This window comes from Neurospora tetraspora (assembly GCF_033439725.1).
Source record: "Neurospora tetraspora strain CBS 560.94 chromosome Unknown B0H65scaffold_5, whole genome shotgun sequence".
Classification (NCBI taxonomy): domain Eukaryota; kingdom Fungi; phylum Ascomycota; class Sordariomycetes; order Sordariales; family Sordariaceae; genus Neurospora; species Neurospora tetraspora.
Window position 1 is genome coordinate 1959349 of NW_026944387.1, and position 23076 is coordinate 1982424.

General features: G+C 52.3%; 6 protein-coding genes across 6 annotated transcripts; 3 read left to right on the top strand and 3 right to left on the bottom strand.

Moving 5' to 3' along the window:
• Nucleotides 1–574: 574 nt before the first annotated feature.
• Nucleotides 575–1762, bottom strand: B0H65DRAFT_549930 (uncharacterized protein; the record flags this gene model as incomplete). The annotated part of the gene is made up of 1 exon (XM_062829701.1): nt 575–1762. The coding sequence occupies one exon, from the start codon at nt 1760–1762 to the stop codon at nt 575–577; it is 1188 nt and encodes a 395-aa protein (XP_062680539.1).
• A 658-nt stretch (nt 1763–2420) lies between these two features.
• B0H65DRAFT_228885 (casein kinase II subunit beta-1) lies at nt 2421–3817 on the top strand. Its single transcript, XM_062822153.1, has 2 exons — nt 2421–2707; nt 2776–3817. The coding sequence occupies exons 1-2, from the start codon at nt 2549–2551 to the stop codon at nt 3616–3618; spliced, it is 1002 nt and encodes a 333-aa protein (XP_062680540.1). The 5' UTR covers nt 2421–2548; the 3' UTR covers nt 3619–3817.
• A 4410-nt stretch (nt 3818–8227) lies between these two features.
• Nucleotides 8228–12745, top strand: B0H65DRAFT_428490 (ABC-2 type transporter-domain-containing protein; the record flags this gene model as incomplete). The annotated part of the gene is made up of 2 exons (XM_062824765.1): nt 8228–12634; nt 12716–12745. The coding sequence occupies 2 exons, from the start codon at nt 8228–8230 to the stop codon at nt 12743–12745; spliced, it is 4437 nt and encodes a 1478-aa protein (XP_062680541.1).
• A 935-nt stretch (nt 12746–13680) lies between these two features.
• Nucleotides 13681–15361, bottom strand: B0H65DRAFT_228967 (uncharacterized protein). Its single transcript, XM_062822156.1, has 3 exons — nt 14547–15361; nt 14086–14419; nt 13681–14024 (listed from the first exon to the last, which is right to left on the bottom strand). The coding sequence occupies exons 1-3, from the start codon at nt 14974–14976 to the stop codon at nt 13703–13705; spliced, it is 1086 nt and encodes a 361-aa protein (XP_062680542.1). The 5' UTR covers nt 14977–15361; the 3' UTR covers nt 13681–13702.
• A 1007-nt stretch (nt 15362–16368) lies between these two features.
• B0H65DRAFT_228947 (cytochrome P450) lies at nt 16369–18598 on the bottom strand. The gene is made up of 3 exons (XM_062822155.1): nt 18077–18598; nt 17541–18012; nt 16369–17482 (listed from the first exon to the last, which is right to left on the bottom strand). The coding sequence occupies exons 1-3, from the start codon at nt 18193–18195 to the stop codon at nt 16535–16537; spliced, it is 1539 nt and encodes a 512-aa protein (XP_062680543.1). The 5' UTR covers nt 18196–18598; the 3' UTR covers nt 16369–16534.
• A 574-nt stretch (nt 18599–19172) lies between these two features.
• On the top strand, nt 19173–20609 carry B0H65DRAFT_228990 (uncharacterized protein). The gene is made up of 3 exons (XM_062822157.1): nt 19173–19573; nt 19637–19697; nt 19766–20609. The coding sequence occupies exons 1-3, from the start codon at nt 19521–19523 to the stop codon at nt 20546–20548; spliced, it is 897 nt and encodes a 298-aa protein (XP_062680544.1). The 5' UTR covers nt 19173–19520; the 3' UTR covers nt 20549–20609.
• The last annotated feature ends 2467 nt before the right edge of the window (nt 20610–23076 follow it).

Consider the following 23076-nt stretch of genomic DNA (forward strand, 5'->3'; position numbering starts at 1 on the left):
GTGCATGCAATGTCTGATCAAAAAGCATGGTCGCGTACAACACGTGCATGTGCTTTGTACATGATGCTTGCTGATGCCATCTGAATTGTTACCTTATTTTGTCCTTCGATGAACGGTCATATAAGACGTCGCCATGCTCGGACATTGTCGACCGACAGTAAACCTAGGATTTTCTCCCGAAAAGTCGATCAGTCCAGGCCAGTTCAGTGTCACGATCCATGAGGAGATATATGCATGAAGTCAACTCAACTGTATAGTTGTCTGACTCTTCTGTTTTCCGCAGAGCAAATGCTTGTCCTAGGGCCCAGTACGCGATGAACGTAGGTGCCTCTGGATCCTCTTAAATCGACCTCTCCGTCCTGTTTTCCGGAGTGTCCTGTTGTCCATCGATAAGGTAGGTCCTGTAAGCCATGTGGTCGGTCGGAAGGCGAGATGCCCGGCACTCTCTGTGATCGATCGCCTCGGACGCCCATTCTTCTTCATCTCCCTCGGGCCTGTGTGGACATTATGCGTCCTGGCCTCTTATCCAACCAACTGAACCTCCGAAGCCACTCACTCGTTCACCAACCCCCCTCTACCGAAACCACCAATTCACACTCCCATTAATCCCCCCCTCCTCACCCACGCTCTTAACACTATGCCACCACCCCAGCGGCATAAACAACATATCCCCCGCCCTTACCGTCACCTCGTACAGCATCTCAGTACCCTGCCCCTCTCCATCACCGTCACCACCACCACCACTACCACTCCCCCAAACAGCCCCCTCCAAAACCCTCCTCTGCTCCCCCTTCATCATCTCCTCCCCCCTCATATTCGGATTACCAGCCGCCATCAAGGAAGCCATAACCCCCCGAAACAGCGCCTCCCCCCTCTTGGGCGCCATCAACCGCAGCCTTTTAGTCCCGCACAACTGGCAAAACAAATTCGGGTTTGGGTCTCTATGCCAGGGTGTATATGTCGGTTGGAGACCAAGCCAAATGCTGGAGGAGTAGATGTCGCCGCGGCCGGCGTGGGAAACTAAAAAGGGCGTGGGGAGGTCGGATTGCAGGGGTGCCGGGAGGTGGGAGAGGGGGGCTTGGGCTATGTAGAGGTTTGTGAGTGGGGGTTTGAGGTTTTGGGAGGAGGAAAGGGAGGTGTTGTAGTGGTGGGCGAGGAGGAGGAGGTGGAGGGGGAGGTCGAGGATGAGGAACTCGGACGCTGAGGAGGAAGGGGAAGAGGTGGAGTGGTGGGTGATGTAGGTTTTGAGGAGGTGGGCTAGGGCGAGACGGGATTGTGAGTCGGAGTCGGAGTTGGAGTCGGGGTTTGAGTCGCTGGATGCCGTTGGTGAGGAGGAGGACTGTAGCCAAGATATGAAATCCGAGACTGGGGCTGAGTTTGGGGATGAGAGTTCGTAGGGGAGTATGGTGGACCGGAAGTTGTCCAGGTAAGGAGTTAATGAGGCCTTTCCCGAGGTCGGAGAGGTGGTGAACCATTTGGTTAGGGCGGGTAGAGACAGAGTTGGTGAAGTCGAAGTGCTGGTTTCGGTATTGGCATCATTTTCTTGGTTAGCAGCGCTAATATCAGGAGGCTTAGTGCTTGGTCGTATGAGAAGAGGCTTCTGAGCTTGAAATGCATCTCTTCTGAAGTCCTCTATGCTGATCGGCGCAACTGCCTCCGCGACCGTTTTGAGGGTCCTGGCATGGTTGGTGAGGATAAAGAGCGGTTGGCTGATCAGCCGGGTTGGCCTGGAACTGGGAAGTGGCTTTCCTGCACGAAACATTAAAAGTACACAAAGAATGAAAACATGACGGAAAAGAAACCAACGACGACCACCCAAATTGCATTTACAAGTGGAAGCTTCTTCGGAGTTCATCGAACCACACCCGACGAGACGGACAGAGAGGTACGTACCTTTGATCGATCATCACCAAGTGGACCCTTTTCTCTATCTCAGTTCCACTTGATAAGATAAGCGGCTGGGTTCAGACGCGCTGCACGCGCATGCCCGGGGTTATGTGACGGAAAAATCAGGCATCCCACCATGGGGCTTGGCGCGGGGCTGCTCCCTGCGGCAAGGGTTGACAGAGGAGGATTGGGAAGGCCCAGACTGAAAGACGGGAGGCCGCACAGACCAGGCGCCCACCAGTGGGCTGTAGCACGAAATGAGGGCGGGCTTCAACTCGAGCAACCCAAAAGGCAAACACAGCCATCGAGTCGACAGCCTCCGTTAGCGCAAAGTCCAAGGCAGCACAGAACCACCAACCACCTCCTTCGCTGCAACACCAGACAATCATTGAAGCGCCTAGCTAGTCTGTCTGTTCTTTTTGTCCATCTATTTGCGCCATCCTATGCGCTCGGTCATGTCTACGCAATAAAGAATTGAAACACCCCATCCAGCATCGCAGAGAGCGTCGGCCCCAACGGACACGAGCTACACCAAGTCGTCTCGTTTCGATCGCACTCATCAGATAACGCCCGATAGAGGTACCAGCAGCCCCATTGAACGCCTGCTCCGTCGCCAGATACTCGAATCTTTTCGCGTCCGCTTCCATATCCCAATTCCACCATGTCGAGCTCGTCGGGCGTGCCAGAGTCTTGGATCGCATCCTTCTGCTCCCTCCTGGGACACGAGTATTTTGCCGAAGTGTCAGAGGAATTCATCGAAGATGACTTCAACCTTACTGGCCTGCAGACCCAGGTCGCCATGTACAAGGAGGCTCTCGAGGTATGCCTGTTTATGGAAACGTTTTGTCCGGCTTCGGCAGCTAATCATTGTGGTTTCAACCTGACTAGATGATCCTTGATGTCGAGCCCGAGGACGATGATGACGAGGAGGAGGAAGACGAGGAGGACGAGGAAGACATGTCCGGCGGCGACGGTATCAACAAGCCCCACGGCGAAAGGAGACACCACAGCCGCATTGCGAGCGACCTCTCTGTGATCGAGTCCTCGGCCGAGATGCTGTACGGCCTGATCCATCAGCGCTTCATCTGCTCGCGGGCGGGTATCCAGCAAATGTCGGAAAAATACGAGCTCGGCCACTTCGGCATCTGCCCGCGCACAAACTGCAACCAGACCCGGACGCTGCCCGTCGGCCTCTCGGACACGCCCGGCGAAGACACGGTCAAGCTGTTCTGCCCGTCGTGCCTGGACGTCTACGTGCCACCAAACAGCCGCTTCCAGACGGTGGACGGCGCCTTCTTCGGCCGCACCTTCGGCGCGCTCTTCCTCATGACCTTCCCCGAATACGACCTGACCAAGACGGGCGCCGAGAGCGTCAGCAACCTCACACGATCCGGCTCTGACGACACCACCGTCATCAACGGCATGTACGCGCGCAACATAGCGCCGGGGCTGGGCAGGGGCAAAATCTACCAGCCCAAGATCTACGGGTTCAAGGTGTCGGAGGTTGCGCGCTCCGGGCCGCGCATGCAGTGGTTGCGCAGCAAGCCTGACGATTTGAGCGTGCTGGACGAGGCTCGTCGCTATGCGGAACAACAAGGGTCGGATGACGAGGACGAGAGCATGGGTGTGAGCAGCAGGACAGCGTCGAGGCGGCGGGGCCCCCCTAGGAGGCAAAAGCAGAACGGGAGTCCGATGGCGATCGAACAGAATGGGGCTGAGTCGGAGCTTTGAGGTTGAGGTTGAAAGGCTGAAACTTGGGTTTGAATGTATGGAAAAGGAGGAACGGGTTTTGTAGGTAAGGAGTAAGGAATTGTGTGCGCAAGCAACTGGACAACGGGCTGTTAATCACTTCTTTTTTACATCTCCCTCTGAACCTGGCATTGATTCGTATCACACACACAAACTTCCTTTTCGTCGGCTTTTTTGGTTTGATTCTTAAGTCAACGGGTTCAGGAATCGGTTACTGTCGGTAGCTTGCAAGAGCGGTTTTTAGCTGGGTTGGGGTCTTTTTTTCATATCAAGGTTGATTTTCCTTCTACAGCGGACTCGGACGTGGTGCGCATTCCAATGATCATTGCATGCCGATTATAGAGAACGAGAGGAGGGCACAATATGGGTCGTTCGTCTCATGGTATACCAGTCAGTTCATAACGCAGTTTACATCTGGCCTTCTTCATCCTTTCAACTCACTATTAAACTGACAGGCAGAAGCTTTGCCAATCGGTCAGTACTCACATCCCAAGGTTCTTCGTTGTTAGCGAATTTGGGACCCATCACAAGCCAGTCATGAAGATTTTGTCTGCAGATACGGTCAACATCTTATCTTCTTTGATCCTTGTGAGGTTCGTGTTTTTCCTAGTTCTCCTTCAGCGGTGTTGTTAACGGCTCGCGTGCCTATATTCTCCCTCTCCTGCGATCTTCCAATTTCGTAGCCTGATTGTGGTAAATCATTTACCAACTAGGTACACGTGCTTGAAGCGTCTGATACCATTCCCATCAGCATGATCGAAAGAACGACCGACGACGAGGATAAGCAATATTGGAGTCAACAGAAAATACTGAGCACCCAATCTAACGAAGTCCGTCGTTCTAGATCATTTGACCTACACGACAAACCTCTCCGAGTAGCATGGAGAAAGATATTTCCTGACAATTCTTGTTCTTCTTGATCGACGAGAGATATAAGCTCGATATGAAATACCTAGGAGCTCGAGCATTATGTCTCGCGCTGAGGAATAGTCTGGGGTGTATTGTTCACATTAGGTAGGTGTGGAAACCATGAGAAAAAAGACAATAGAAAGAAGGGGGTGATAAGAGGGTGATAAGATATGTCAGACACGGATAAGTTGAACTTACAACTTCAACACACGACTAGGTTGTATAACATACTTCGCCCAAAGTGTGACCGGCAACTGCTACCTACCTTACCCATCTTCGGACCCGGCTCCCGTTGCCCCGTCACTCCATCACGGTACAAGAAAGCTTGTCTGCAGTTCAAAGCCCCAACTTTGTGACCGCCGATATCAACATGACAACTAGGTAGCCGATGGACACACAATTGCACACATGAAAATTGCGCAAGTAAGAACCTCAATACCATTGAACCTGTATGACTACAACCTCGTATTTAACTTGAGCGCTTACGACATCGGCGCTCCGTAGACAGCCGCCCCGTTGTGGTCCCGTCGACTCCACTTCCTCCGGTCGGGTCAGTCGGCGAAAACCCCACCCTCTTCCTCCGCGCGGGGCCGTAAAAGACCCGCAAAAAGTCGGAGCTTATCAACCGCCGGCCCACCGGTCGTTCCGAGTGGGGGGCCGAAACGGTAAACGAGCAACGATAAGCTTCCGTCACCAGAGGTATCAATTTGGTGTGTGAAACTGAGGATGGTCGGGTGTCACAGAAGGCTGGGGCGCTCGCTCCCTCCCGAACAGCAACCGTCGCGAGATTGCATGCTCCTCTTTTGTTGCGACGTACCAACGGTACAGTGCAAGAGTTGCCTGTTTGGCTGGGGAGGTGGAGGATTAGAATCCTTTGTGATATGACCCTCCGGCCATGGGGAGATTGAGAGAAGGCTGGCTGGCTTCCATGAACGATATCAGTTACATAAGGTAGTTGATATTCGCCGTGAATGACGGTGAATTGCCCGCTCGAGATCTTCACGTCTTTAAAGTAATATCGCTGTCCGTCCTTGACCGCAACCGCCATCCGGCAAAACCAAGGTGTTTCATACGATACCGGTGTTAAAAGGAGGCGGACTAAACCTCGGAGATAAGAAAAGAGGAAAAAAACGACGGTTAAAACTGAACGGAATTCTACCCGATTTCGTATTTAGAATCCAGGAAGAACAAACAACATCAATACCGGCCACCGCAGGGTCATTAAGGCAGAACTTCGGATAACGGCATTTCATCCTATGAGAAGCTAAGACGGAGAAGGTTAGGGAGGGTGTCTCCATAGGGGACCCGCCCGCTGATCCTGTCTCCGGCTCGCAGTTGGATTTGACATCTGAGAAGAACAGAAAAAAATGAATGGCAAAAAACCTTAAAACCTTATTTGGATGGTTGGTGAAATGTTGTGCGTGTGATACTTAGCCCATGATATTGACGGCTGAACGCTAACGACGACACCTCCAAATCAACGAAGCCCACGGTGAAATACCGTGGTAAATCCGGGCTGTGGTGGCACAAAATACAAATGAAAATGCAGCGTACGTGTGAGTGACACAAAGGACGTAAGTAAGGCGGCGAGGGCCGCTGCTCTTGCCGTCCTGTATGATGCACGTAATGTACCTTACTATATCTTGTTCAATTAAAACGGTGCTTTCTGGTTGTGATGGCTGCTGCACATGCAAGCGGCATGAATGTACACGTTTGTGAGTGGGGTCGACTCAAATGGGTAGGTATGTGGAAAATATCATAATGATTCATTGTGGTGTAGGTATAGTCATTCAGCAGGGGAGGAGGGGACACGATACGGTCAAGGAAGCAGAGAAGGTGGGAAGGAGCGGTCATTTGAGTCACTCGCCGACTTGCACTTGTCACCCCTTGCGTCCTGGATTTGCCGATCATGGAGCTTCCAGAGCGATGCTCTTGATAATAGGTAACCATCAAGACCAGTTGTCTGGAAATGCGTATCACTCTGGACACGAGAGAAGCACATGGTGGTGTTTCGGGACCATTCCATGTGACATTGACCAATGGCATGTCATGTTTGCAGCTCCGTCCCCCACATCCGACAGTGGACTCATTCCCGCTGTGCTGTCGGCGTCGCTCACTAACTGCAGTGCATAGGGTACGTACCGCGGGTCACTTCAGAGCCTCCCAGAACGGCAATTCATACATACAACTAGTTGTATATTCCACTTGGCGCTTATTTGGAACTTTTTGTTTCCGGCTCCATTTCCATTCTTTTGTCCTCCCGTCGTCTCCAATCTTCCCCGGAGTTCCCCCGTCTTTTTCAAAGTTCGACGAGATCCCCATCGTCTCCACGCTAATACGAGAGCTGGGGAAGTACATGTTGGGCGGAAATGGTCCGCATGTTTACTCTGGTTGACCGGAGAAAGGCGGTGATGTGCCGAAAACATTAAACCAACCGCTCTTGTGGACTTGACATGGATTAGGTTTCCAATCCTTTTCTAGTTTTATCGGTGAAAGAATCAGAGTTGCATCTGGAAGATATGGAGCGCACCTCCCACCTGTAATCGCTGGAGGTGGTCGTCGGGGGATGTACCTGCCCCAACTACCGCTTTTTCTCACTCGTAAGAGATTTACCGGGAGCGCTAGCTAAGAAAATGAGGGTTTCCCATTGGAGATATTCCTCACATGCAACTAAGCTTTCCGTGCATATGCACCTTTTCTCACCCAAATGCCACGTTTGGTAAATCTCGTACGAGCAAGAAAAAGCGGTACATAGTGTGAGCTGGTGGAGCCTCCGATGAGAGGGTCGGGTCGGGACTGGACGACAAAGACGGGAGGCGTTGATCCAACGGATTTTGATATCGAACATCCATCAATCATCCTGTTGGGATTTGATTTTCCACAGGCAGTCCTGCCCTCACCATCATCACCTTGTTCCGTCCCAAAATGAAGAAAAAACAGGAAGAAACAAAAAAAGAAACCGGGCTACGACGATTTTACGTATTTCAGCAGAATATCCCCTCTGCTTGCATAGCTGGCTCGGCTGGTACCTGAGCAAGTCAACGTCGATTGGATCTTCAATCGCCAAGAAGCGCCGATGACACTGCAATCCCCCTTTGCCCCCCAAGCTCCCCCGGCCGAACTAGCAGAAAAAACGGTAACCCTTGCCGTACCTTGCCCGCTACATGGGCGACATGGTGTCGGGCAGACGAAAAGGGTCTAGCCAGTCCATGGCAGGTCCGAAGCAACTCGATGGAACTTTGGGGCCGTTAGAAGTTGGATCCGTTGCCAAAAGACCTTTCCAAATTTATTCCTTTGCTTCCCCCTCTCCCGTTCCCGGGATTCTGTTCCTGCTTTCCTCTGCATCACTTCATCATCGTCTTGACAGGCGAAGAGTGTGGCACATAGCCTTCCTCCCGATACCTTGATCGACCAACCTCCTGTGGTTGCGCTCGTTCGGTTTGGACGAAAGGCTTCTATCCCTTCTCATCACTCTTTTGCCGTTGACTTGGGCTTTCAAGCCTTCTACTTCTCTCTCATCATCCACTTAATCTTCGTTATCGAAGACAGTCAGTGACCTTCCCTTACCATTTCCAGTCAAAGCAGAAGCTGTAACAGTCGAACGTCCTCATATTATAACAAGAATAACTAAATCTTGTTTTATCCAACAGTAATAACCGAATTGTCCTTTACACCAGTCCAGATGGACTCGATCACAGCTGGGCGGAAGCCCAGTATCGAAGGGCCCAACCCAACCGAACCGCCATCCACCAGTGCCTCCTCAAGGACCCAGGATATCGAGGAGCTTCGTGAAGAGGCCCGCCGCAACAACCCCAATGGCCTTAGCCGCGCTGTCTCCGGGATCTCTGTCGAACAAGCTGAGCACGACTTTCGCGAGCTGCGAAGAGAGCTGTCTCGCGCGAGTCGTACTCAGAGCCATGCCAATAGGTCGATACACCATGGAGACGCCGAGAAGGGACAGATGCACACCAAAACCTCATCCGAGAGTGCGCCGGAGCAATTCGACCTCGAGGCTGCGCTGCGTGGCGATCTGGAGGCAGAGAGGGAAGCCGGCATCCGCCCCAAGCATATCGGTGTCTACTGGGACGGCTTGACTGTGAAGGGTATTGCTAGTAGCACGAACTTCGTCAAGACGTTCCCCAACGCCTTTATCGACTTCTTCGACGTCGTCACCCCTGTTGTCAACATGTTGGGTCTTGGCAAGAAGATGCCCGAGGCGACCCTGCTGCACAGCTTCAAGGGTGTTTGCAAGCCTGGAGAGATGGTCCTCGTCCTTGGAAAGCCCGGCTCCGGATGTACCACGTTCCTCAAGAACATTGTCAACCAACGCGATGGATTCACGTCTGTTACTGGTGATGTGCTCTATGGACCTTTCACGTCTGAAGAGTTCCTTCAGTACCGCGGCGAGGCAGTTTACAACATGGAAGAGGATATGCACCATCCTACCCTTACCGTTGAGCAGACTCTTGCGTTCGCTCTTGACGTCAAGATCCCCGGCAAGCTTCCCGCTGGTATTTCAAAGCAAGATTTCAAGGAGAAGGTTATCACCATGCTCCTCAAGATGTTCAACATCGAGCACACTCGCCACACGATCGTCGGCAACCCCTTCGTCCGTGGTGTCTCTGGTGGTGAGAGGAAGCGTGTTTCCATCGCTGAAATGCTCATCACCAACGCCTGTGTTTTGTCCTGGGACAACAGCACCCGTGGTTTGGACGCTTCGACCGCTCTCGACTTCGCCAAGGCGCTCCGTATCCAGACGGATCTGTACAAGACGACCACCTTTGTTTCGCTCTATCAGGCTTCGGAAAACATCTACCAGCTCTTTGACAAGGTCTTGGTTATTGACGAGGGACGACAAGTTTACTTCGGTCCTACTTCGGAAGCCAGGGGTTACTTTGAGAGCTTGGGCTTCGCTCCCCGCCCACGACAGACCACTCCCGATTATGTCACTGGCTGTACCGACGACTTCGAGCGCGAATACCAAGAGGGCCGTTCCCCAGAGAACGCACCACACAACCCGGAGACACTGGAGGCGGCGTTCAACGAATCCAAGTTTGCCCGGGAATTGGAGCGTGAGATGGCGGATTACAAGCAATCACTCGTTGAAGAGAAGGAAAAGCACGAGGATTTCCAGGTCGCCGTCAGGGAACAAAAGCGGAAGGGTGCTGGCAAGAAGTCGGCCTACTCTGTTGGATTCCATCAACAGGTCTGGGCTTTGATGAAGCGCCAGTTCGTTCTCAAGATGCAGGATCGCCTTGCCCTCGCCCTCTCATGGCTGAGGAGTATCGTGATTGCCATCGTTCTCGGTACCCTCTATCTCAACCTCGGTCAAACCTCCGCCAGTGCATTCAGCAAGGGCGGTCTCATGTTCATCTCTCTGCTGTTCAACGCCTTCCAGGCCTTCTCGGAGTTGGCAGGAACAATGCTTGGACGAGGTGTTGTCGAGCGCCATAGGCGCTATGCCTTCCATCGTCCGTCAGCTCTCTGGATCGCTCAAATCTTCGTCGATCAGGCCTTCTCTGCGTCTCAGATCATGATATTTTCCATCATTGTCTACTTCATGACGAACCTGTTCCGCAGTGCTGGCGCCTTCTTCACCTTCTACCTCATGATCTTGTCCGGCAACATTGGCATGACTCTCTTCTTCCGTATCATTGGATGTGTGAGTCCCGATTTCGACTATGCCATCAAGTTTGCCGTCGTCACCATCACCTTCTTCATCACCACATCCGGCTATCTGATCCAGTATCAGTCGGAACAGGTTTGGTTGAGGTGGATCTACTGGATCAATATCCTGGGTCTATCGTTCAGCTCGATGATGGAGAATGAGTTTTCCAAGATTGACATGACTTGTACCGACGACTCTTTGGTTCCTGCTGGTCCCGAGTATACCGATATCAACCACCAGGTGTGCACGCTGCCTGGTTCTACCCCCGGCACCAAGTTTATCTCCGGCAAGGCTTACATCTCGCAAGGCTTCTCCTACAACGCCAGCGATCTGTGGAGAAACTGGGGTATCGTCCTGGCACTGATCGTCTTCTTCCTCATCATGAATGTCGTTCTAGGCGAAATAATGAACTTCAGCGGCGGAGGCAGCCTCGCCAAGGTCTTCCAGCGGCCCAACGAAGAGCGTAAGAAGCTCAACGCGGCGCTGCAAGAGAAGCGTGATGCCCGACGCAAGGCCCGGAAGGAACACAAGGGTTCGGATCTCAAGATCAACTCGGAGAGCATTCTTACTTGGGAAAACCTTACCTACGACGTCCCCGTCCCCGGTGGGACTCGCCGCCTACTCAACGACGTCTTCGGATACGTCAAGCCAGGCCAGCTCACTGCCCTCATGGGCGCTTCGGGAGCCGGTAAGACTACCCTTCTGGATGTCCTTGCTGCGAGAAAGAATATCGGTGTTATTGGCGGCGATATTTTGGTTGATGGCATCAAGCCCGGCAAGGAATTCCAGCGGAGCACCTCCTATGCCGAACAGCTCGACGTACACGACCCATCGCAGACCGTTCGCGAGGCCCTTCGGTTCTCTGCCGACCTTCGCCAGCCTTTCGAGACCCCCCAGGAGGAGAAGTACGCCTACGTTGAGGAGATCATCTCCCTTTTGGAAATGGAGACTTTCGCCGACGCCATCGTGGGCTCCCCCGAGGCCGGTTTGACTGTCGAACAAAGAAAGCGGGTTACCATTGGTATCGAGCTTGCCGCCCGCCCTCAGCTGCTCCTGTTCCTGGATGAACCTACCTCGGGCCTCGACAGCCAGAGCGCCTTCAACATTGTCCGCTTCCTCAAGAAACTCGCCGCCGCCGGCCAAGCCATCCTCTGCACCATCCACCAGCCCAACGCCGCCCTGTTCGAGAACTTCGACCGCCTGCTCCTCCTCAAGTCCGGCGGCCGCTGCGTCTACTTCGGCGACATCGGCAAAGACGCCTGCGTGTTGAGCGACTACCTCAGCCGCCACGGTGCCGTGCCCAAGGAGACCGACAACGTAGCCGAGTTCATGCTCGAGGCCATCGGCGCCGGCTCTTCTCCCCGTATCGGCAACCGCGACTGGGCCGACATCTGGGCCGACTCGCCCGAGCTCGCCAACGTGAAGGACACCATCTTGCAAATGAAGGAAGCCCGCAAGAGCGCCGGCGAGCAAGTCAACCACGACCTAGAGCGCGAGTACGCCTCCCCCCTCTGGCACCAGCTGAAAGTCGTCACGCACCGCACCAACCTCGCGCTGTGGCGCTCGCCCAACTACCTCTTCACCCGCGTCTTCTCCCACGCTGTGATCGCGCTCATCACCGGTCTAACCTTCCTCAACCTCGACCTATCCCGCGAATCACTCCAATACAAAGTCTTCGTCTGCTTCCAAGTCACCGTCCTCCCCGCCATCGTCATCTCCCAAGTCGAAGTGATGTATCACATCAAACGCACCATCTTCTTCCGCGAACAGTCGTCAAAGATGTACAACTCCTTCACCTTTGCCGCGTCCATGGTCATCGCCGAAATGCCCTACAACATCCTCTGCGCCGTCCTCTTTTTTGTTTTCGTGTACTACATGCCCGGTTTGAATTCGGAGTCTTCCAGGGCAGGGTATCAGTTCTTCATGGTGCTCATCACCGAAGTGTTTTCCGTTACGTTGGGGCAGTGCCTATCCGCTTTGACACCCACGGTCTTTATCAGTTCCCAATTCGACCCCTTCATCATGATCACCTTCGCCCTCTTCTGCGGCGTCACCATCCCGGCCCCGCAAATGCCCAAGTTCTGGCGGAAGTGGCTGTACGAGCTGAACCCTTTCACTCGACTCATCAGCGGCATGGTGGTTACCGAACTCCATCAACTTCCCGTGATCTGCAAGGAGTATGAACTACAATCTTTTACTGCTCCGGAGGGCCAATCCTGTGGCGAGTACATGGAACCCTTCTTCAATAGGGGAGGTGCGGGTTACTTGGTTAACAACGCCACGAGTGCGTGCCAGTATTGCGCGTATAAAGTGGGCGATCAGTTTTATGAGCCATTGGGCATTAGTTTCGATAACAGGTGGAGGGACTTGGGGATTTTCTTGGCTTTTATTGGGAGTAATTTGATTATTCTGTTTATGGCGGTAAGTTTCCCCTCTCTTTATTTACCTATCTCCAAAGCTTCGTCCTCTGTCGGACCCGTTGCTGACTTGACAATCTTCCAGAGCCGATACCTCAACTTCAATAGGCGTTAAGTCTCTCTTAATCTGCCAGATGGCGACGGGGTCTACGGGCACTCAAAAGCAACATCTGCCCAACTATCTTGGGCCTGGATAACGGAAAGAATTCCAGTTGCTCTCCACGGAAAAGCGTTTTTCGTACTTGTCGTAGAACCTGCATTATATCCTTTCTTTCTTTTTACACTTCTCACCGAGAGTTCCGACGACGAAAACTTGACGATACACTCGACTTTATTTTTACCGTACCAACAGCGTTTTGCAATGGGATCTGTCAACATATAGATGGACAGCACATAGAATTGGTGTTCATTCGTTTTATGTTTGAACCGGCGGAGGACAACACAAGCGAGGCTTTTGAGGCTGGAAACACAGCGGGGTGTGGATTTTTGGGTGAAGGGGATGGAATTCCATGTTGTGGAGGCAAAAGGATGGGAGTGGTGGATGGTGTTATTTGACGCAGATGAAGCAGATGATGACGGATGCGGCATGTATGCATGATCATGAAGAAGAATAGACGAATACTAGAGGTAGTTTTTCGTAATCATTGTCAAGATGTAAACTTTGTTAAACTCGGTTGAGCCGTCTTTTCTTTGTGTATTTCTTCGAAGGAGGTTGCAAGCCTCGGGAATAAAACGGCTGCTCAGGAAGGTTCTTTTCGAGGGTAAGATGGTGGTTGATTAGGAGAAAGCTAACTATGGGGACGCTCTAAAAGTCCAGGTATAAATAGCCTTCCCTATTATCCTCACACTACACCCTCCAAAGGTCTAAATAGACATTTCCTCCAGTTGAAGAGTAGGAAACTCTACCTGTATAGAGTATGTTCTACCACAGCCTCCGTACCCATCCAGACCTCACCTCTCAGGTCAGGCACAATCTACCTCGGCTTGACTACCTTATCTCCCTGGTCTCAGTCACAGATCTCTTCATGATCCCACTCAGACTATGCGTATGAGCTGCCAACCATATCATGTCTCAAAGATACCTAGATAGAATGGCTGCCGATAGACTAGGGATGAACTTGGGTGTCTCCCTCTTCCACTTCTGGTACTTCTTGTCATCGCCATACAGCTTGTCATACTTCCTCTCGGCATACGGCACGCCCGTGACCTTCAGCATCAAAAAGGTGACAAACGCAGGGCCGATTGTGCAGAAAAAAATGACCGAAAGGACACTCATGGGGGAGGAATCGGCGGCAGCCAGAGCCTCCCGAACGTCGTCAAAAAAAAGAACCCCGAAGGTAACGGTAGTAATGCCTACCCAGAGCATCGACTCGCCGAAGTAGTTTGGGAATTGACTGTGGTCAACTTGCATTAGTACCGGGAGGTGGGTATTGGAGTGGAAGAGTGGAAACGCACCATTGGGACCACAAGCCACTGGTAAGGAACTGCTCATCGTGGACCTTATCCCGCTTCTCCTTCTGCCACTTGCTCTTCTGGTAATCGGCGACGACTTCCACCACGAAGCCGAAAACCCACAAGCCAAATCCGGAAAAGTCCGTAGGCTTGACATCTTGGACAGAAGGAACGCCGGAAGGGATCGAGTTGACGGCAATAACGGGCAGCATGCAAAAGATGATCCAGGTAGCCTGGCCAATAAAGGCCCTGAGGTAGCGGCGCGGGTTGATGCGGATCTCGTTGAAGCGGTGGTCGTGGCCTTCGCGGAGAATGCGGCAGAAGAGGTAGATTCCCACTACGTTGTGGTCGGAGTATTAGCTGAGTGTCTTCGTTGATAGTTTGGGGGTAAGCAATGAAGGTTTCGAGGTTGGGGGTAGCCATTGAGTGCCTGTTGCCTCCATTCTCAACAGAAGGTCACTTACATCTCACAGCCCAAACAGTAACAGCGCCGCTCAGAGCAAGCTGTCTCCAGTTGTAGTCAACTGCGAGAGGGGTGCCAGCGGCGACATCCTCGACAATGTTACATCTCTTGAAGGGTGCCATAAAGAGGCTTCCCCATCCGGGCTCGGTTCCGGTAACCGTTTCGACGCCCTCTTTGATGGCATCCGCAACTTGGCCAAGGTTGTCCCCACCATACTTGGCCCTGATGGCAGGCAGGTACAAGCTCAGAATGTTGACGATGAGGAAAGTAGACAGTCCCGAGGCGTCAAAAAAACGATCAGACTTGTAGATGATCGAGGGGATGGCCACAGCAATCTGAATCGCGTAAGCGACCATGATGCAGGGGACGACAGTCCGCTCGAGCGGACTGGCGAAGTTAGTCAGGTTGAGGAGGGACTGGATGATAGCCATTTCTGCAGTGTTGGCCTGGTCCCGGTGCTGCTGGACTTGAGGTTCTATTGTTGAACAATGACCGGGAGAGTTGTCGCGATGCTCTCAGAGTAAGGCGAAGGAGGAGGAGGGAGTTGTCTGAGGAGGTGGGGATGAGGACTGGTCCTGGTAGAAGGTGGGGAGAAAGAGGGCTAGCCCAAGTTGAGAAAAGAGAAACCCCGCGGCCCTTTTGACGATGGAAAATTTTCAATCAAAGAGGCCCTCTGCCGGAGGGGTTAGGGCAAGTGATCCAAGTGGAAGCTTCCTCGGAGGGGGACGAAAAGAGAAAAAAAAGAGAAAGTGGGACCGGGAGTCGGAGTGAATGGTCCTCCAGTTCGTCTCGTGAGGTACTCCTGACCTTCTTCAAACGAGTGCTCCTTCCGTCCTGAATAAGACAAGACAATAGACGAGGAAGGGGATCCTTCCGATGGGATCAGCAGGTCAAAGCTGCCTTATCTCGACTTAACGCATGGTGCGGTCTGGACCTGTGAGCTCATCGGTTGGAAGGAGTGGAATATCTGCCTATTGTCCTCGGGATAGCTGGCATTACGACTGATGATATTCGGTTGGGGACCTGGTGGGATGACCGGGGAGGTTGTTTCAGCCCTACCTCATCTTGGGAGAAGAATCTTTGCAAGATGGAACTTGCTCAAAGATGAGCGGTATGCCTGACAGTCCATGAACGGTTGACATTGGCCTTTTTTTGTTCTGCATTTTATATCTGAAAACCGTCAACGTGGCTTTTGACTTGTAATGCTTGTGGGTTTCCGTCGGAACCTCTACCGATTAATGGCTGCCTCGTCTCTCGGGTCTCTAGCTCCGGAGTTGCACAACCTTTTGAAAGGACCCGAAAGTGACCCCCAAACTGGTTCCCGCATCACAGAAATGGTAAGAGGACTTAAGGTTATTGAGGATTATGCCAGGGCTAGCTTACCGTGCTGGCAGCGATTGTTGGGTCTGTACCACCACGAAACGCGCCACGAGAAAATACCGTACACAAGCTTGATAACGCCTTTGCGGCCGCGGCACTGGGCACCAGTCATGGTACGCACCGGGAGTAGGGTAAATACGTTGATAGGATTGAGATGCTGGGTATTTGAGGCAAAGAGCACTGATTTCTGTTGTGAATCGCATCGCTGGGAAGCTCAGGGTGCTGTCATCCACGAATACAGTCCGGATTCGAAGTTCCAGGAGGACAATTTTGGTCATAGGCTGCAGCCGAACTAGCTGTCACGACTCAAGAGCCCATGTAAACATGTCGTGCCAGCGTAAGTCCCGGGTTTATGTCAGCAAATCCCTTGATATGGTGTAACATGAGCGGAAGAAGATATATACTTCCGTCGGAGTGTAATACATTGGGTTGGGTATTGGTGTGACAAGATTAACGTCCATCACAGAGAACAAATGGGCTGAAAAAAAACATCTCATACATGGGTATCTTGATGGAATAAAACAATGCTCAAGCCGTCTATATACGAGCGCCATCTGATCGCCTTTGATGTCCTCTAAAACAGGAAATTTCAGATACGCGCGCCAGCTTCTATCGCTCTTCCCCAGTCCTAGTCTTTACTGTCACGGGTAGGCCGCCCTCCATAGGAAGTGTTAGACTGGTCTTGCTTGTCCTCTCCTCATCGCTAGTAGGGACAAAGTCAAACAGGCAGGCCATGGTTGGGATAACCTGAGCAGCAATGGCTTCTGCCATCTTCCTTCCCAGACAAGTCCTCGGTCCACCGTAAAAGACTGGAAACTCAGAAGGGCTCCTCGATATCAGTTTGTTTCCGTCCAGGAATCGCTCCGGTTTGAAGTCGTCGGCATCGTCACCCCACGTGAGCTTTGATCGCTGCATTGCCCACAGACACCATATCAATATCGAGCTCTTGGGGAGAAATGTGCCATCAGGCAGCGTTACGTCTTCGTTGCACTGCCTGATCTCGAAGGGGATGGGCGGATAGAGCCGGAGGACTTCGTAGAACACCGCCATACTGTAGGGCATGGTGACGGGATTGAAAAGCGAGGAGTCGAATTGGTCCGGGGCGAGCGCAACATCCTTTTCTTTCAGCAGCTGCATCGCCTCCTCGCGGACCTTGGCAATGACTCTGGGGTGTCTCATCAGAAGGTAGAATGTCCACGTTAAGGCTTGACCGGTCGTGTCTCTGCCGGCAGAGAGGTAAGTCAAGGCAGCATCGGCTACCATTTGCTCGTCCTGGATGGCATCGAGGAGGGACTGGATAAGACTCCCCGAGATTTGATCAAGCTTTCCCTCTTCCTCCCCGAACCCCTTTTCGTGAGATTTCTGGCTTTGGCGGTCTTGTACGGCCTTGGTGACGATACGCCTCCCGAAGTCCTTCACAACGGCGATTGACTTTCGGAGTTTTGCTCCTAAGAAGATTTCGGTCACAAACCACAGGGGATTCTGAAAACGTTCAGCGGTGCCGCCTGAGGCGTAGTCAAAGGATACGGTAAACTCGTCGTCCGCATGCATTTCCATCTGGATGTATGTTAGTCTTGATGGTCGTTTTCAGCACGGAAGATGCCAGAACACTCACATTGTAGGCCATCTTGCCCATCAGTTTGGTGGTGATCTCATGGAAGACATGCTGTAAGTCGACCACGGTACCATTGGTGCTTGACCTGAGTTGGGCAATGCTTTCGGAGAGATACTCGGGAAGCGCGACATCCGTGAGAACTCGCAAGTTGGAAGTGTTGAGAAAGCTTAGACCTGCTTTCCTCTGGGTTCTCCAAAACTCGCCTTCGGCGTTGATGATACCGTTGCCAAAGAGATCCCACGATCGGCCTTTGACGAAATTGCCCTTGGTGAACACGCCCTCATTCTTGAACACATAGTCCAGGTTACGAGGATCATGAATAAGCACTCCAGGAGGTAGGGTTGGGACAGAGAGAGCAACAGTTTCGTAACCAAATTTGCGCTGGCAGGCGTCGAACCAACTGAAGAGTTTCCACCTAGGCTGCAGGAACTGGAGACCATTTCCCACCAAAGGGAGGGTATTGGGCGGTTTCCTATATGCCAATGCTGTTAGATATGGGAGGTGAAGCAGGGAACACTCGTGATCAGCCGACTTACTTCAGACGCTCGCCATTCCTCTTGATGGTGTTCCACTGGCTAAGGACAAAAGCGCGTACCAGGAACGCAACGAGGGCGACAGCAAGGGCGTAATGCGCCTTCTCATGAATGATGCCCATGGTAGGATCTAGGTATGGTCGTGATGTCGTAGCTAGGAAAGGTTCATGGACTCTTCTTGGAGAACGAATAGATCAGGTGAATGACGTCGAAGAAGGTGACAGCGAATTGCTGTTTGCAATGGTCGTAACGGTTTCACAAACGAGTGACAAGTTCTAAAGGGTGGAAGGGTGTGGCGTTCTAGTCGCTCACAAGATGTGGTGATACATGACCAGAAAATCAACTTAAAATCTCCTAATATCGTTCCTCTTGGGAGTAAGAAGCGTAAGGAGGAACTTGGGAAGCAGCGATGAGAGGTTGGGGGTTTCCTTCATGGACGGAAAGACAATCAGGCCGCGGCGCAGCCTAAAGTCGTAAGATCAAGAAAAATCCCAACTGTGAACCCTTGCAGGCGATTGCAGCGTCCCGAAAACATGGAATTCAATGCATTCACTTCATCCCAGCTGAAGCTTCGATAGCGGCTTGCCCCGCAATCGCACCAGATCGTGCAAAGGACGGCTCTAATCGACTAAGAAGACAATGTTTGGTAGGTGGTGATAGCGGGCGTTAGTAAAGCATCTGAGTTTGGTACAACTTCAGTGGGTATGTGTTAAGGTTCTCTCTGCCCACTATCCCATGATGGTTTCAAAGTACCCCTTGCTCAAACAATTCCTGTTTGAAATCATCCGTATATTAGGGCTCTTTAGGTGCCCCGCATGATGAAGAAAACCATCGCATTCGACCTTCCGATGCAAGTGAATATCTGGTTTCACATCCTCAAGACTATGGTCAGAAAGTTTTCATTGCGCAAGCTTCCAAACTGCTTGGTTGTAACCAAGCTGGAAATCGCAAGGCGCTAACTGAGATGAGCAGAAATGCACTGTTCCTTTACCAAGTCGGCCTGGTACCTGCGCATGCGGGTCGCGAGACGGGGGTGTCCTATCCACGCCAATTGAGCTTTGGATAAAGTTCCCTGGAGATCATTGACATCATCAACTCGGTCGCCCTTTCACATGCGCTGGACTGGCACGACGCGACAAAGCTGCCACAATTGTCGGAAATAACCCGCAAAAAGACGAGGAACTACACCTTATCCTCAATACAACTTGGGTTGTTTTTTGCGAGTTGATACGGCATCAATTGCACTGGAAGGAAGCTCCCACTTGAGGTGCAGAGCTCTTGCAGATAGCTCCTGTTGATGTGGAGACAGCTCTCCGCGTCGTCATCTGGACGTGTTTGGGCTGATTGTGTCTAGCTGTTGTCGCCCTTCTTCCTCTTGACCTTTTGAATACCAGTATCACACTAGACAACAAACTTTGATTAGCACTTAGAGACCACACAAGACACGATGGTGCCTCTACTCCCCCGCATGCATCTGTTTGAGATCGATGATCAGCCGTGGTAAGTCCCGTCAAGTACATTGAAGAGCGCTGCGACAACTGACATTCTTTGCCCGCCATCAAGGTTCCCACCGTGGTTTCGATCAAAAGTACAAGCTGCTCTGACAATAGCTTGGACAGCACACGTAAACGCCCTGTCCATTCTCGTTCTCATCATAGTGCTGAACTGACCCATTATCCATCATCGCAACAGATTCCCTTCCTCCAAACCCGATCCCCAGCCCAAACAGTCGCCAACCTTCTCTCCGACACGCTCGGCCAAGCCGTATTCGACTACGTCTTTATCGACTTCTGCGCCGGCGGCGGCGGTCCCACGCCCTCGATCGAGCGCCATCTAAACGCCACCCTCCCGCCCTCATCCCAACAGAACGAAGAAGAAGGAGTCCAATTCGTCCTCACGGACCTCCACCCGCACGTGCCCGACTGGAAGAAAGCCGCCGCCGAAAGCTCACACCTCAGCTACGTCGCGGACCCGGTCGACGCCGCCAACGCGCCCGCCGACCTCGTCGGACAGTACAAGGACAAAGGCAAGAAGGTCTTCCGGCTCTTCAACCTCGCCTTCCACCACTTCGACGATCCTCTGGCCCGCGCCATCCTCAAGAACACGGTCGAGACCAGCGACGGGTTTGGCATCTTCGAGCTGCAGGACCGTACACTTCCCGGTCTGCTCATGCCCATCCTTTTTGGTATTTGCATCCTGCTTTCGGCGCCCTATTACGCCCTCTGCGTCTGGCACTCGCCCTGGACGCTGGTGTTCACGTACCTCATCCCCGTCCTCCCCTTTGTGCTGGTGGGCGACGGCATCGTCAGCGCCTTGCGCACGCGCACCCCCGAGGAGGTGGCGCACCTGCTGCGCACGTGCGGCGCCGAGGGCGGGCCGGCCGACATCGAGAAGTGGGAGGTCAAGAGCGGAAATGAAATATTTATGTGGCCGATTGGACGCGTCAACTGGATCATTGCTACGCGGAAGAGGTAGGACCTGCCGCTTGGTATGAGGCCACTCCAAATGCCGCTTGGTACGAGGCCACTCCAAATGCCGTTTGGTGGTACGCGGGCAAAGTCAAAAAGTCCAACGCTCAACCTGACCCTGGTTCACTTCATGTTGCACGCCACGGCAAAACTTGTACTTGGCCAGCAGGGGCTCGCATTTGAATATGGGTGTTCAGTTGAGGTGTTTCCAATCGGGGGAGCGCCGGATCGGATTCATTCAGTGAACTGAGCCGTGCGACGTCACTAAACCGGTGGCTCCGTCTGAGGAGCTTGTACCCTATCTTGAAGGGGGCTGGGAATTTTGGAGGTTTCGCTGTTGTTGTTGTTGTTGTTGTTGTCGTCGCGAGAAAAAGTAAAACCCCTTGTCACTTGTCAGGTACCTGGCACGTTACTGACCAGTACAAGCAAAGCTTCGTGGCTTTGTATGGCCATTCACTCGATGGCCAGAAATCGTCAGCGACTTGACCTACGGGTTTTACTTGTCCATATCCCTACAGTAGCATTGAAGAAGATCCAGGGCTTTTATGTCGATAACCTCGAGAGTGGTGGTCGCTGTGTGTCGAGTTGTGTGTAAGACTACAGAAAGGGCAGTTTTAAAGCGGCAGGGGTACTGATACAAAGAGCGATAGTGCTAAGAGTAGTCAAGGGGGAGCGAGGAAAACCTCTCAAGGTGTTCAAGTGTGTACAAAATGATTTTAGGGCTCAAGATCCGTTTGTTTTATAGCGACTAGTCCACTTCTGTGCTGGATCATCTGGACACTTGGCAGACGATTTGAAGTGAAGCGAAGAGTGTCTACGAATAACCCATTCATAAGATGACCTGTCGCCCTTGATTTGGGTACTGCCATGTCACAACCGTTTGCACGCTAACTGGAATATCTGACAGAAGAATGTGTATTGTACAGTTCAGTGCTAGAAGTTACCTTACCTATGCATCTATTCTGATCCAGTCATCATCGAAATAGCTTAGGGCACATATTACTACATAAAGCGTTCCGATCAAAGCCGAGTAGTACATATTCGCCAGCTGAACCTTGTACACCACTGACTCTCTTAACCTAACCCATTCCGAGAGAACTAACTTCCCCTGCCGCTACCCCTGCCGCTGTCCCGGGACATGTGTAAGCGATCAACGACCTCCTTCCACTGCCAACTCACCGACTAATCGACCAACCTGGCAGGTACTGTACCCTACCTCTAGCCAACCGGGATGATGAATGGGAACAGAAAGCTTGACGGACGGTTAGAAGCTTGGCGGTTGGTTGGTTGGTTGGTTGGTTGGTTGGTTGGCCGGTTGGCCCAGCTGGTCTCGTCTGGATGGATCGTCCGGCTCGGTATCGTATCCGAAGGGGATGGGATAGAACAAGCCCCGTATGCCGCTTGTACTGTACTAGTATGTAGTACATGGGTAAGATGGACAGAGAGATGTGGCAAGCTTGGTGGAAAGAAAACCGATACGATGAGAGGGGAGTGAGTGGCTACCTGTGAGCGGAACCAAGACAGCAGCTGTTTGCCAAGTATTGAGGTACGTGAGTACATACTTGCCACTATGTACGTGGATGAGGGGGTGTTTGTGTGCATACTAGGTTAAGAGGATCATGGATAGTTCATCGTGAAGGGATGAGATGTATGTCACAGTGGAGAGAAGTAAACTTGGATACCTAGGGAAGTGTGTTGACATTGATGGTGTGATTGATTGTCTACGGAAGTGCCAGTGGTAGACAGACCGCTTCCATGAAGAACCAAGTCAGTCACCGTATCATGTATGATACAGGATTGGTTTGAGCGTGAACTGGAAGGAAAGGAGATGATTGGATATTGCGGAGCCATGCCGGAGTTGAGAAGAGAATTATCTTGTTGATCTCGGAGTTCAGCATGAATGAAGTCTCCGGGATGATCATTGATAGAGGTAGGTACCTACTAACTACCGAAAACGGGTTAAACGGGAATAACATCTTCACGTAGGGAGTGTTTTCACCAGTTCACAAATCACGAGCCGCATGTGGCTGTTTGATCGGTCAGTGTTGGTGAGTGAGGGATGAGTGTCGGAGGATGAGTATCCGAGTAGTATCGTAATGTACGATCAAGATCGACGTTGGCCCGGATAACAGCGGCTCGGCAGCCAGCTGACTGGCGAAACAACATGAACGACTGGATTCACATGTTACGTGGACGGTGATGTAAGGCACAAGACCACAAGACCAGGACCCGTGGGCTCTAACGGCCCGGAAGCATCTGTTACGTGTGTACCTACCTACTTGCCGGTTGCCGATTAAGAGCACTTACACGAAAAGCATAAAAGCGGACTAGCCACAAGAGGATAGACCCAACGAAGGAGGCTGGAGCGGTAGTCGTTCCGTTCTCCAATCCGCTTTCGCAGTTTGGAAGGAACCTGGAGAGAGGACATGGAGCTAGGCAGGTCCCGGTTCAACTTGTTCCCCCACACCCACGTTTTCTTCCCCTGGGCCGGCCCTGGCACGAGCCAAGTCATCAGTCAGAGCGACCGGGATCAGA